A 13874-nucleotide genomic window follows, 5' to 3' on the forward strand; every position below is an offset into this window, starting at 1 on the left:
TTAACCTCTGTCTGGCTTCAAACCCCCTTTTCCTCCTCCCTTTCCCCTAAAAGGTAAGAGCAAGATAACAATCACCTCCCAGGGAGCCTTAAGCTTTAATTCCTGGTTGCAAAGTGACCCAAGGGTCTTGGCTGTCTAAGAACAGCATAGTTTGTTAGAAACTATTACAGACTTTATCATACACCATGTTGTTGTATTCCTGTTCCCAGAGTAACAGCTTATTCACTTTTCCGCTGTGCCTTTCCTGCGTATCAGTAACTGATCTGAAAGCAGGTCAGTACTACAGCGTGTCAGCCTGAGCTGATGAGCTTTGGGAACAAAACTGCTCCCTATCTCTCTGCTGAAGTGGTTTAGCATACACAATAGGGAGTTTTCTTTGAGCCTGCTGTTATAAATTTGAATATCCGACCTCTCCTTGCTGTGAGGAATCTGTGAACGGGGAAGCCTGAGCAGGTAACAGGCAGGTCGGTTGCTGCATGGATTATTCTTACACTGGCTTTGCTCCGATCCCCCAAATGTCTGAACCTGCTGGGAGAAGAGCTGCCCAGCAACCACACGGGATGATATTGTAAAAGATGTATAACAGGTTCAGAGATTACTGACAGCCAAATCCAAGCAGTTTGCACACTGTGACCACTTAAGATTACCAAAATGCTGTTTAAAGGAAAACATTTTCTCTGTAAAGCTTGAACTGTTCCATGAAGTCTTAAAAAAAGTTCCCCTTCTCTTGCTTTGAGCTGAGTTGGAGGCAGCAAGTTTACCTCGTTAGGCTCCGCCTTTTAAATAATACACCAGGGGCCTCTTTCTCCTCTGCTTTAGGCCCTTCACCATCATTCTTATGGCTGCAAACCCGTCACGTTTTTCACAGCCCCCCACACGTGGCTCCTGATGAAGGGGCAGGTGGGAGCAGTAGCTTTTCATGAGGCAAACATTGCACCTGCTGAACATCCCAACAAGCACAGCTGTGAGCCCTGCCAGGGTGGGGCTTCCAGGTGTTTCCAGGCTAACTCTGACGGCTGCTAACTCTAGGCCAGCTCCGACACGCTGCCGGACAGGTGGGATGGGGCAGCGAGCTGTGCAGGGGCTGCTGGAGGAGATGCTTTCATAGAATCACTAGGTGGGAAAAGACCCACTGGGTCATCGAGTCCAACCATTCCCATCAATCACTAAACCATGTCCCTCAGCACCTCGTCCACCCATCCATTAAACCCCTCCAGGGAAGGTGACTCAACCCCCTCCCTGGGCAGCCTCTGCCAGGGACCAGTGACCCTTTCTGTGAAAATTTTTTTCCTAATGTCCAGCCTAAACCTCCCCTGGTGGAGCTTGAGGCCATTCCCTCTCGTCCTGTCCCCTGTCCCTTGGGAGAAGAGCCCAGCTCCCTCCTCTCCACAACCTCCTCTCAGGGAGTTGGAGAGAGCAATGAGGTCTCCCCTCAGCCTCCTCTTCTCCAGGCTAAACACCCCCAGCTCTCTCAGCCGTTCCTCATAAGGCCTGTTCTCCAGCCCCCTCACCAGCTTCGTTGCTCTTCTCTGGACTCGCCCCAGGCGGCTCCCCAGCCCACCCCAGAGAGCTCCATGGCTCCCCACACGAAGCACCCAGTGCCTGACCGCGGCTGCATCTCTGCCAGCAGTGTCTCCCCCAAGCCCCGAGCCCCTCTGTTCGGTGACGGTGCCCGCAGACGCCAGGCAGGGCTGGGGGTCCCCGAGGTGCCCCAGCGCCCGCCCCTCACTCCACACGCGCTCCTGTAACAAAACAACCCCGACCCTAAACAACTCGTCACTTACAAAGGGTGTTTTTTTCACTCTAGTTGTTAATACAAAACCAGACAAGAGCCCGGAGAGTCTGGCAGCACAGAAAGAACGAGATTAAAAAAAAAATTACCTCAGAGTGCTGGTCGAGGGGTCCCCACAGACACTGAGGCCTCGTCCGCCTCACGCCGAGCCTGTTTGGCTGGGGTTGGCAACGCAGAGTCCGGGCCCGGGCCTGCACCACCCCGAGGGCCTCCTTCCATCCCCGCCGCCGCCACACTCCGCTCTGGTGAGGGATCCCGCTCCCTCCTGGGTGAACTCTGCTCGGGGAGGGCTTGTCGGAGCCCACCTGGGAGCCGCCTCCCCTGCCAGGTGCTCAGCCATCAGCAGAGCTTCCCCTCAGAGCTCTCCCTGGCGCGGGGGAGCAGGGGAAGCCCTTGCCCCTGGTTTTGCTGGGAATCTCCTGTCCCCAGCGCCCCGCGGCCACCCCAGCGGGGTCACTGCTGGCCACGCGAGGTCAGGCTCAGCTCCGGACCCCCGGGCACGGGGCTTCGGCTCCCTGCTCCCCAGTGAAGGGGTCGGAGCGCACGCTCGTTAGCCACACGGGTCAGGAGATAATTACGTTTAAGTCAGATGGCTCCGAAGCCCGCCAACAGCTCACAGCTGGCGTTCCCACCAAGACGGACGGGGAGAGCTGTGCGTGAAAATGTTGACCCCGTGATGCTTCAGCATTATTTATCCCACAAAGCTCCTGGAAATCTGACACAGTTGTGGCTGTCAGAGAAGGCAGGTACCAAGACAAACTAATTCCCTAGTGACTTCTGTGTAACTCAGCCAAAGCTGATGAGGCTTGGTCAGGTGAAAGCAGAGCTGTGCGATCCCCCTTTACAGGGAGGCCAGAAACGGAGGTGGGAACGCAGGGATCCAGGCTACAGAGGGGCACCCAGTCACTCACCCATGACAGACAACTTTTTAGTCATGCAGGGAAAACAAATAATTTATTTACACATCTGATTGTACATTACAGCTACCTGAAAGGACCCACATCATCAAGGGCAGCTTTATTGTCCCCAGAAAGTACTTCAAGAAAATCACGTAATGGCACATTGCAGCAGTGCTGACATCACTTCACTGGTGTCGGAAATTACAGAACGAGATTAAAAATAGTCATAGGCCACTCCTGCGGGCTGCTTTTTTCAGTAATAACGGTGTCAGTGAACTTTGCTCATTTTCATACCAAGCAGCCTTTGAAGTAAAAAATAAAACCACCTCCTTGCTTCTAAGGCAGCTTTGTAATCTGTCAAGCGGATGCTAAATTCAGTTAAAAAAAATCCTGTTCCATGAGAATGGAACATGTTATTTTATAGATCAAAACTTTGTGTTTTGGGAAACTGAGGGCACGTTGATGCTTCCTCTCTTGTGACTTACCACAATTTATTGTCTCACTGTGTCCAGGGGCTGGTGAGTGTGTGTGGGGGTAACTGATAAACCACGAGGTGCGAGAGAGGGAACAGTTCAAGCATCTCACCAGATGAGGGGGTCAAACACTCAAGAAATGAAAGCACCAGCTCGGAGAGAGGTTGGTGGGAGGGAAGGACACTTTTAGGACCAGGTCCCTGGTTGCCAGAGAGTTAAAGTCTCACAACACATCTACTTAGCTTCCCAAAAGCTGCCGTAGAGTGCTGTGCTACAGACCCCAACCGAAGGGGTTTGTTCCACAGTGGCCACAATGCGAAAAGCGAGACACCCAGTTTCTCACATCTGCAAGAGGAAGATCCCTGGTCAGGCAGATCCGGGGTCTGTCCTAAGGAAAAGCTGCCACAGAAGCCAGGGAAGGAACAGAAGAAGTCAAAAGCATTTTACCCTCTCTAAGAAGGAGGGTCTATGAATGGTAACGCTCTTTCTCTTTCCATTTCAATAGGCAAAGTGAATCACTCGCTCCCCGAGAAACAATCCAAGAACTGAAGTTAACCTGAAATGGTCAATATGTTCAACTGAGACTTTGGTCTGACATCCATTTCAAGTATAAAAAGAAGCAAATTTGCTTTAGTGTGAATAAAAACTATAATTGTCAAGTCAGGACCGTAACATTTATTTAGGTATTTAATTATTTTGAATTAACTGAAACCAACAAGTGAATAGAATTGGTCTCATGATGATACTAGAACCTGGGGAGTGTGTGTGTGACACTGCCTTACAAGAGAGACCAGCCATCTGACACAACATTTCTAGAAGAAGACAAAGAACTGCTAATTATATTCAATTTCATTTGCTACGTAATTTAGACCATGACCTACTGCTTCTAAAAAAACCTGTACAAAATGAGTATTTTTTACATCTTGGAGGCACATGAATACAAATCTGATCTATTTTATATATACACATGTACATTACAGGAGAACCAGAGATGAAAATCAAATGAAAGAAGTGTATATAAAAAGTGCCCAAACCAGGAGATAAAACGTGAAAATAAAATGTATCCTCACAACAAAGAAAAGGCACAAGTACTAAAATACATAACCATGCAAAAATGTAAGTACAGTCTGTGCAACAAAGCAAAACAAATGGCTCCCACAACCAATTTTACAGTAATTCTCAGAATATCTCAGTATTTATACATACTGTCAGTGCAACATTTACTGCCCTGTAGCGTACAAAAGTGTTCACACAGCATGAAATTCTTGGTTCCCCTTCTGACTTCCTTTCTCCAAAGTCAGAACTATTTAGCTACAGGTAAAGCATTAAATAAGCCGGGATTGATGTTGGGTAGTGTGAGAAGATCACTACTCCAGCTGTCTGAGTAACCGCAGCCCTCCTGCACCCCTCACTGTCTGCGGATTGAACGTGTGTCTGCCAGAACATCAGCTCTGCAGCCCTCACCAGGGCACCCCCGGTCTCATCGGGGCTTTGCCAGCGTGAACGTCACCCTGCTGAGGAGGGTGATGCGAAAGCTGGTTGCTCAGAGGTCACAGCTGCACCACTAACAACACCTACATAAAACAGAAATACTGATTCTAGGGGCAGGTGTCCAAAGAAGCTGATGGTTTTTTTTATGTATGCTTCCCTTAGGTTTAAAGTAAAAAGCGATTTCTCTCTAATTGTATGTTTGAATAGGTGCTACTCTCACAGTTGAACAAGCCAGCAAGCTAAAAATAATCAGTTGAAGGAACACATCGTAGCAGCGTCAGCTGGCCCTGCACTGCTAGAATGATGGTGCAGTGACCCCGGTTGCAGATGTTTCTGCTGCCATTATCTACACAGCACGCTTGCCAGGCCAAGCTAGTCAGGTTGTGCTGTGCAAACACAGTGCTGGAGCGCCACATGCTAGGGGGCAGCTACACAGAACCAAGGCAAAACTTGCAGGGACATCCCAGCGCTGCCTTACCTGGATGGCCTTCGGGCTTATCCACCCTATATGCTTGCATAACATGAATCAGCTACATTTTGTCGTGTAGATAAGACATAATTTGCCTTCAGGATCACAAAAAACGCATGGGCAAGACTGGTCTAGTATAAAAACAGGACTAAAATTCATCGTCTCAGTAGCTAGAGCCATACTGAAGCCAAGGACATTGTGTTTGTCCCCCCTATCTGCTCGAAGCGGCTACCCCAAGGCACCCAGACACTTCGACAGGGGGCTCGGTGGCTGGGGACAAGACTAAGAGTGTAAATGTCAACAGCAGATATGCTGGGGAAGAACCCCACGAAGATATGACTCTTGCACATCAGAGCGACTCCCAGCGCATTGTGCAGGGCTACAGCATTCAGACCAAACACCTTCTGTGATCCTTATCAAACCCTAAAGGCACATGCAGAGTTTCATTAAATAAGAAACCCACACATGCCGCGTGCTTCAACAGCAAACTGCTCCCAAGATCAATATTTTGGATTGACAAACACTGAGAAAACAGCCCTGAGGATGCTGCAAAGAACAAATACCAGCAATTGTTGAACTATATCCTTTAAAATCAGTGATGTTACGTCACCTGCCAAGCCTTCTTGACAATGTTCCTCGAGTAACAAATGACATAATGAGAATACCAGCAGGGCTGCTTACACCAGGACCAGCCCAGGAACTACTCAGTTAAAGTTTAAGTCACTTTTCTCTCAAGTCAATATAAGCCAAGCCACTGCTTTGGCAAGTGTTTGATCAGCTGCTACTTCCTTCCTTCCTTGGAAAAAAGCCCTCAGACCACACCATCCAGTGTTTGTTTTAAGAGAAAGCCACCGTACATTCATTGCCATTAAAGAAGGAAAAAAAGTATTAGTTTATTTGTAAATTCTAATTCTTAGATTCATCACATGTCGCTAGCACTGCGATGCAGAGACCGCTGAGCAGTGACTGATGGAGCAGGTCAGAGTCTGTGTTTATATATTAGCTTCCAAGCCTTCAATTACCAACCAGATTAGGGGGCCTAAACGCTGTTGGCCAAGATCCTCTCTGGAGAGTAATGCAGTTCTACCAAGTAAATGGAGCATTGCTGCTTTCAGACAGCAAAGTTTTTGTTGATACACGTATCTTCGAGAATTAATAATGTTGTGTTCAATTCCCTACAGAGCTGGCTGAGAAACACCAGAATTTCTCTCAAGCCCACAGAAGGAAAGTTGGCAGCAAAAGTGTATGGGCTTTTTTCTGGTTTTTGAGACTTGCTACAAATTTGCAAAGTAAAAACTCCTTAAAGAGTTAGAAGAGATGGTTAGAGTTTGTCACTGTTGCACTTCAGAACTTCAAACAGCTTGAGTCTTCAATAGAAGTTACTCAAAAAGCTGAAAAATACTCTTTTGATGTCAAGATAGTTTTGAATCAGCATCACATTCTGAAACCAGAACTGGGCAGGAGTTTAAGAACGATGTCTGAAGGGAAGCATCAAATATCAGCAAATCAGACTACGTTTCAGGTACTCTTAAGTGCAAGCTTTAAAAGAGGTATTTTTTCTGCAGTAGCTTGTCTGCAGGGTCAGCCTGGTGAAGGGCGGCTTCTAGCCAGAAGCAAGTCCTCTTTTCCCGCTGTACAAAAAATACCTACAGGCATTCACAACTGGTTTGACCAGAATATCACTTGGCTTGTGAGAACCGACAGTAGAATGAACTAAGCAGCAGATCAACATACAGTACTGTGGATTGTGTTTGCATCCCTGAGGGTTAAATGAGAAGCACGGTTTCACCACGAGAATGTTCACTGCATTTGAGCATTGCTAGAATTGAGAGGTTACCATATTTCTGTGTCTGAAGTGATTTACCTAGGGAAGCGAAGCCATTGTTCCCCACTAGTAACACGGACACAGAGGCAGACTGTACTTCCCCAGCTGGCCTGTGAGCACAAAGGCAGACTACAGTAAAGAAAAAAATTTATCAGAGCACAGACACCGAAACCGGTGCCTCCCTATCTCCCACATCTCCTGTCCGTGCTGCCAATGTGTCTGTCTGACACTTGATCAAAATACACACTCCCTGGAATGTCAATATCGGGTAACTTTTCAATCCATCAAGTGATCCCTTATTACCAAGTTACCTGTATGTCATAAAACGTGATGACTTCTTTTCTGGGTTAGAAGGGTTCTCTAACGATTGGACTGCAAGACAAGTTGGTCAAATATCTGTAGTTACTGTAGTTACTCAGTCTAGGGACGCAATTGCTAGTTAGTATTTTTAGAGGTGGATACCCTTAGAGGAAAATGTGAAACACCTTTCCCACCTCCAGCTGACATTATTTGTCAAATGCAGCAAGCGTCTGAGTATGTACTTGAGTGATAACAGAAAGTGGTACCGCACAAAGGGCCCCACAGGGGCAGAAGCCTAACTCCTTTATGCAAACAAAGCTACAAACACCACCACCACAGCGGTAAGACAACTCTTCAAGTGCAAACACTGGAGCAAAGAAGAGCTTCCAAATGCTAACGCGGCTGGGTACAGCACTGAACAGAAGTCCTGCATGTCTTTATAAAATCCACTGCTGGCTACCCTTGGCTGCAGTGCCACTTCCAGGATTTCAGCCAGATTTAGTGACTATTAGTTACTACCAGTGACTATTCACCTCTTAGGTACTAATAATTACCTGCACAAAAACTTGGCTATCACTACAGTCATGTCGTCTTCTCTCCACATCCACAGGCTCTGTGGTCTCAGTGAAGTAAACCAGGCTCTCTGCTTTCCACGTGCTCAGCGTAATTTTCAGTAAAATAATCCTCAACATTTGCTGGTGTTCTACCTTAATGGGAACAGGGTTTAGATTATTAAAACTTTACTTTAAATCTGAGTCCAATTTACTTCAAGACACTTAGCAGAAAACATTCAGTCACCTGCAAAACATTGCAATGTGACCTGCAAGAGCTTCACTCCTATTTAAATCCACTGCATGAGTGCAGGACAGAAGTGTGACTTAGGGAACACAGCCAGCTCCAGCAGCAGGGCTGCCTGCTCACCCAGCCTTGCCTGTCACAGCAGGTTAGCCACAGCCACTGGACAACTGGAAACAGTTCTCTGTGGCTGATAAAAAGAGCAAAGTCCTTGGCACAACCCACAAACAGCACCACGCAAAGGGAAATATCATCACTAAAGTGCAGGTGAAGAGTCTTGTAGGCAGGGAGCTGTAAGTAGCACCAAGCTGGCTTACTGTTCCTCTCCTGCCTTCTAGGTGGCACATTCGGGACCAGCAGCAGGTGGGAAAGGTGTGTGCATGGAGTATCCATGGTGTTCCACCTGCTCCTCCACAAACAGGAGCTGCTGCAATTTAGTGCAGAACATTTTACACCATCCCCAGGTGGCAAAGGAGTCGTCTTTTAAATCCCTTCCTCCAGATGACCCTAGAGCCTCAGGAAACCAGCCCTGAGACATCACTATTCCAATGAGACTCTGCCATTTCTCCCAGAGCACTGAAGTCCTAAAGACACTTCTGTGAGCTAGGATGTTGCGTTCCATAGTTATTCCTCTGGTCCCTTTTGGTTTTCCAGTTACTTTACGCCTGCCTAATGCAGATACATAGAAACAAACTACTTTTATTGCCTTGCCTTCAAGAAAGCCTGATTTTAGTACATTCCCCCATTCCCCATCACTCCAGTAACGCATCACTGAAGGCAAGAGCACAGAGATTGCAGAAAAATATATATATATATTTACATCCATAACTGAATAAACCTTTTCTGTACTCAAATTCAGGAAAAATGCATCACATATACACACACCAAGATACATCAAGAGAATACTAGGGACAAGACACTGCCAACGGCAAGTAATACACAGAAAAGCACAGTCATTGCTACTGTAACATTCGTCTGGGGAGTGTATTCAACAGGGGAAACACCTCTATGCACTGAGGAAAGCCAGATACTTGGGCCTATTCTGTGCCAGTTGGTGTGAATCAAAAGTGTGAAATTCTTATTTAAAAAAAGTGCATGGAATAAAATTGGGTTTTTTACCATTCAACTATCCAAACAATTCCATGAGCTCCTCATATAAGCTACAGTATTAATTAAAAAGGTCCTAGCTTTACAGTACGCAAACCCAGCTCAGAAGAACACAGGCACATGTTGAAGTCCATCCCTATTTAAGGCAGCATTTAAGCATACACTCAACTTTAAAGCTTATGTTCTGTCCTACTGACTTCTCCGGGCAGTCACAGTACACATTGAAGTTAAGCACCTGCACCACTGCTCATCTAAATCAGGATGTGTTTGCTACTCAGAGCTCTAGATATGCACACACGTACTCTGACTGGATTGACGACCTCTGTGAGACCGAGCTCTTTCTCTTTTCCCTGCCTGATAGGTAAAAATGTCTGCAAGTCAGACTTGAGTGCTGTGTTAGGACCCAGCCCGTCCTCTCCACAGCTGGCCTAAAAACATCCATCTCAAAGGCGTGGAGTGTGGCTGGGGTGGGGAAGTAACTCAACACATCATCCCAAGGGCTGCTCCTCCGCCTCCTGAAGTGGGCAATTTCATGCAATTTTTCTTTTTTTTTTTTGTTCCATTTCTTTTTTTGTAAGAACTGGAATGTGTTTGGTGAAATCTTTAAAATGAAGGGTGAGGGGAAGGGCAGGATCCCAGAATTCATCTTCATGGCCCAAGATAAATCCCCGAAAATAGGGGAACAGATTAGAAGACCTTCTTAGCCTCAATGCTACAGGGACCCTGGCATAAAAAAATACACATGCGCACACACGCTAAAGAGCAGGCTGGCTCAGAGCATCCCAAAGCAGGCTCCAAAGTGATCAGACATAAAAAGTACTTTGTGCTGACAGTGGCAAACAAGTGGATGGTGATTTTTCACAAATAGCAACAATTCTGCGATATCTTCCTCTTCTTCCCTTTTACTTTGTGTCTTTTCCTTACCCCAAAGTTGGGTTTGTTTATCCTATGTGTGATTTAAGTACTAAAACTAAATCAAATAGGAAATTACACAGTCAGCACCAGTCAGAAACTGAACCTGGGTACGTTAATTGGTTTGTGGTACCCAAATTCCTGGAAGAACGAAAGAACAATTCTTGCTCCTAAAGTTAGGGCCACATCCATGTGTTTCCATTGTCTTTTTCACCTTTACAACTAGAGGTAGAGTCATTTTGTCCAGTATCTAAAACAGCACGATCCAGTTATATCGTTATTACATTAATATACAATATCCATCTTATCACAGGTATTGAAAGTGCATGGAAAAAGTCTAACCGAGCCAATTCAATGACAAATAACAGTGTACCAAACATCATATAAACACACCCGCGCACCCACACTCACACGTAGTGTATATATATATATATTTATAGATTAATTTACAGTATCAGAGTGTTGTTTAGATCCAGTGGCATGTGCAGAAATATCAGGCAGTTGCTGCTTTTCCTTCTCAAATTCCCTTCAATTCTTTATTTCCAAGATAGACGGGTTGTGGTCTAGGATTGCCAAAATGATCTTGTCCATATACTGTCGCAATCTGTAATTTATCTCTTCCTGTTCTTTAAGGGCTTCCATGAGCTGAAACACAACATTTCAAAGTTGATCTTGAAATATTCTCACTAGTTTACATAAAAGCATAAAATTGAGACAGGCAAGAGACTAGTGCCTGCTGAGGATCACCAGTTCCCTTTTGTGACAGGTATTCTACCTCCAGCTCCTCCCAGTATCTCTATAAGAAAAAAATCTCTATTTTAAAGACCTTTACTACTAATGAAAGTGGTGAACTGTCATCATCAGGAACCTTTTGGCAGGCAGTATGAAATAAACTCCCCACCTAATGCACCAATTCATCCTGCATGCACACCACAGACAAGCTTCCTTGTCTCAGTGCAAGAACTTCACAATATACCAACAACCCCACCCCACCCCAACACAGCTACAAACTCAAGAACAATCCACTAAATATTCCATGTCGTATGTGTTTCAGTAGATCTCTGAGCTGTGAGAGGCCCCTCAACGTCCCCAAAGATGAAGACTGCTTGCTTTTTATCCTCTGCATGTTTAATGCCAAACTGACAAAGCTGCCCAAGAGTGCGACAGCCCCAGATCCTCCTACAGCTAATGTGATCTGGGTGTTCATTTCCATCAGCCAAGGCCCACCCTGCATCTGCAGTTTCCTACTTGCATTTTGATTACACAGGAAAATGTCAGAATAGGAAAAGTTTATGCAGGTTGGTGAGGTTTCCTAAGGCTGCGCCACAGCTGTAAGGCACTTTCCTCCTTTTAGGGGAGTGCTGGGTATTGCATGAGCCAGAGTCATGAGATTCAGAAGGAGAAATCAAGATTTGTCTTGATGATAGCAAAAGCCCAATTTGCTTTTACCTAATTAGTGTTCAACAATGAAACAGCCTCTCTCCATAGTCCTCTGGTTTAGCAAGAAACTCAAGTATGCACTTCACTTCAAGGGGCTGCCCAGGAGCTAAGGCTAACAGGGTCATTCGGGTACAGACTGGGTAAAAAGGTTTGTCTTAGGCCTCCTCTCAAGGAAGAAACAGGAAGCTTTGTCCAGAAGAAACAATTCCTTTTCATCTCCTTCATCACTAACCCGTCTTTTTCCTTGGGAACTTTTACATATCCATTGGCCTGATCTCACTCTCTGTCCTGGGGCTTAAAGGCAGCTGTACCAGCTTGACAGCCCACAGACAACTGGGTCTCCTCTAGCATCTTCCAAAGCAATACCAGACTATTACTTGGACATTACCTGCTTTCTCCAAGAATTCAGCTCTCCCACAGGGAATATAGAGCTCAAATTTTGATCTAAGTGAGAGCTTGTTACTGAAGTAACTTAGAAATAAATCTAGAACAGGAATTAAAAATGTGGTTAACTAGCTCTGCTAATTTCTTTATGAAATAAACATTACACTAGCACAATTACGCTGTAAGACAGAAGATGTTAAAATAAATCCACTCCAAAACAGTTCATTGAAATTCTAATAATTCCAATTTTTTTTGATAGAGACAAATGGAAGAGTTATATTAAAAAGAGCATCCAAACCAACTGTTAGATTTGAAGCAATCTTCCAGCACTCTTGAAGCCCTAGCAAAGCAGATTTTTCTGCTGTTCATTTATCAGCTTCAGACAGTTCAACCTTGACAGTAATTAAATTGAAAACCGCATATTTTTGGATGTAGTACTTGATTAAAAAAGCACCTTACCTCATCTCTTGATGCAGAATCAATTTCAGCAGCCAGTGACTGAGCTTTTGTTTGCGTTGCAAAGAGATTTTTAGCTTCATAAAGACTAAGACTTAGGATTTGTCCATTAAGATCATCATTTTGGTCACGAAGTTTCTGATTCTCCTATTTTAGGATGAAAAGATATTGGTTTTATGTTCTTCCCACAAGGTTTTATTAAAAAATGAATACGTTTTTTAATTACAGGTAGCTCAGGAGGCATACGGTAATGCTGCAAACTAAGAATAGTCCTCCCTGCTTGAATCACAGGCGTTTCCTATGTGCAAAATTTACACTACTTGTGAAAAGAAGTCCTAGATCAATGCAGTGAGGGTCTTGTGCTTGTGTGGGGATGGGGAAATGAAATCTAAAGGCAGTGTTCTAGGGCTTGGAGCCATACGCATTTTTCAAAGCTGTGCTGTACATCTGACATGGACCAAGAGGCCCTTCCCTGCTCACCTGCTTCAGCCTTTTTATTTCATGCTCCATTTCCACCTCTCTTGTTTTGGCGTTGAATTCACTCACACTGGATGAAGCACTTCTCCCACGTCCAGGACGCTCACATTCCAGCTTGTAGAGCTGCAGGTGCTCCAGTTCCTTCCGCAAGTCTTCAATGAGCTGTGGGCACGCAAGCAGGTCGTGTGTCTCCAGTCCCTGTACCACCAGCCCTCCCTGGCAGCAGCCAGCTCTGTGCTGCACCTTGGTACCCTGATACAAGCACCGCGCAAGCCTGGCTGAGGCCAGACATTCCTACCTCACAGCTATTTGCTCTTCTACGGAAGCACAGGTCACTTAAACTACTTCAGAGCTGGAAGTGGCCTGATCTCTAAACTTCGTGTCTGAGAGGCATCATTCATCTTGCAAACTTAGTAAAGGAAATGTTAGGGCAAACATTCAAGGCTGCAAGTTCTCCTAGAGCTGTAAAGCCTTTGGGTCAGGGATTGCCATTTATCAGGTATGCTTGCAGCACTCATCACCCAATGGGTACCTCCCCCACAGAAACACAATCCAGTAATGCACTGACTGGATCTCGTACTTTCAATATTCATCCTGTCTGTCTGTTCTTGTTCAGATGGGCTTCCATGCAGATGAGATGCGACTGCCTGGTCTAACATCCCTCTACACACCTACCTCCTGTGTGGCTTCCCTCTCCTTGTTAAATTCCAGTCTGTTCTGCCGCAGCTTGTCCATCATTCTCTTGTACAGATCCATCTCATCCTTCAGGCGCAGACTAGTGTCTTCCAATCTATCTGACATGCGTTGCCTTTCCTACAATAAATGGGGAACTTCAGAGCCAGCTTGCAAGTACACAAACCATCCTCCATTTCATAACACAAACCTACAGAAACAGCTGGTCATAAGTTGCCACGTTTCTTGGGGCATTCCTGACACTAAAGGTGACCAATGTTCCAGTTCCATCAATATTCTTATTTGGGAAAGGAAGGTTAAAGAAGCTGCGACAATCACTACATGAATTTGCTCTTAGACTAATTAAGCTGCTGTTAAATTG

The 13874-nt window shown here is 45.5% G+C and overlaps 1 protein-coding gene across 5 annotated transcripts in view; it reads right to left on the bottom strand.

Moving 5' to 3' along the window:
• Positions 1–2731: 2731 nt before the first annotated feature.
• Positions 2732–13874, bottom strand: part of RAB11FIP4 (RAB11 family interacting protein 4) — a 101439-nt gene continuing 90296 nt past the window's right edge. For all 5 annotated transcript variants that reach the window (XM_069872661.1, XM_069872660.1, XM_069872662.1 and 2 more), the window contains 4 exons: positions 13496–13633; positions 12824–12982; positions 12347–12490; positions 2732–10708 (listed from right to left, as the gene is read on the bottom strand). In XM_069872661.1, the coding sequence (XP_069728762.1) occupies positions 10592–10708; positions 12347–12490; positions 12824–12982; positions 13496–13633 (558 nt within the window). In that variant the 3' untranslated portion in view covers positions 2732–10591. The remainder of the gene's footprint in view (positions 10709–12346; positions 12491–12823; positions 12983–13495; positions 13634–13874) is intronic.

The sequence above is a fragment of the Phaenicophaeus curvirostris genome, chromosome 19 (genome assembly GCF_032191515.1).
Source record: "Phaenicophaeus curvirostris isolate KB17595 chromosome 19, BPBGC_Pcur_1.0, whole genome shotgun sequence".
Taxonomy (NCBI): Eukaryota; Metazoa; Chordata; class Aves; order Cuculiformes; family Cuculidae; genus Phaenicophaeus; species Phaenicophaeus curvirostris.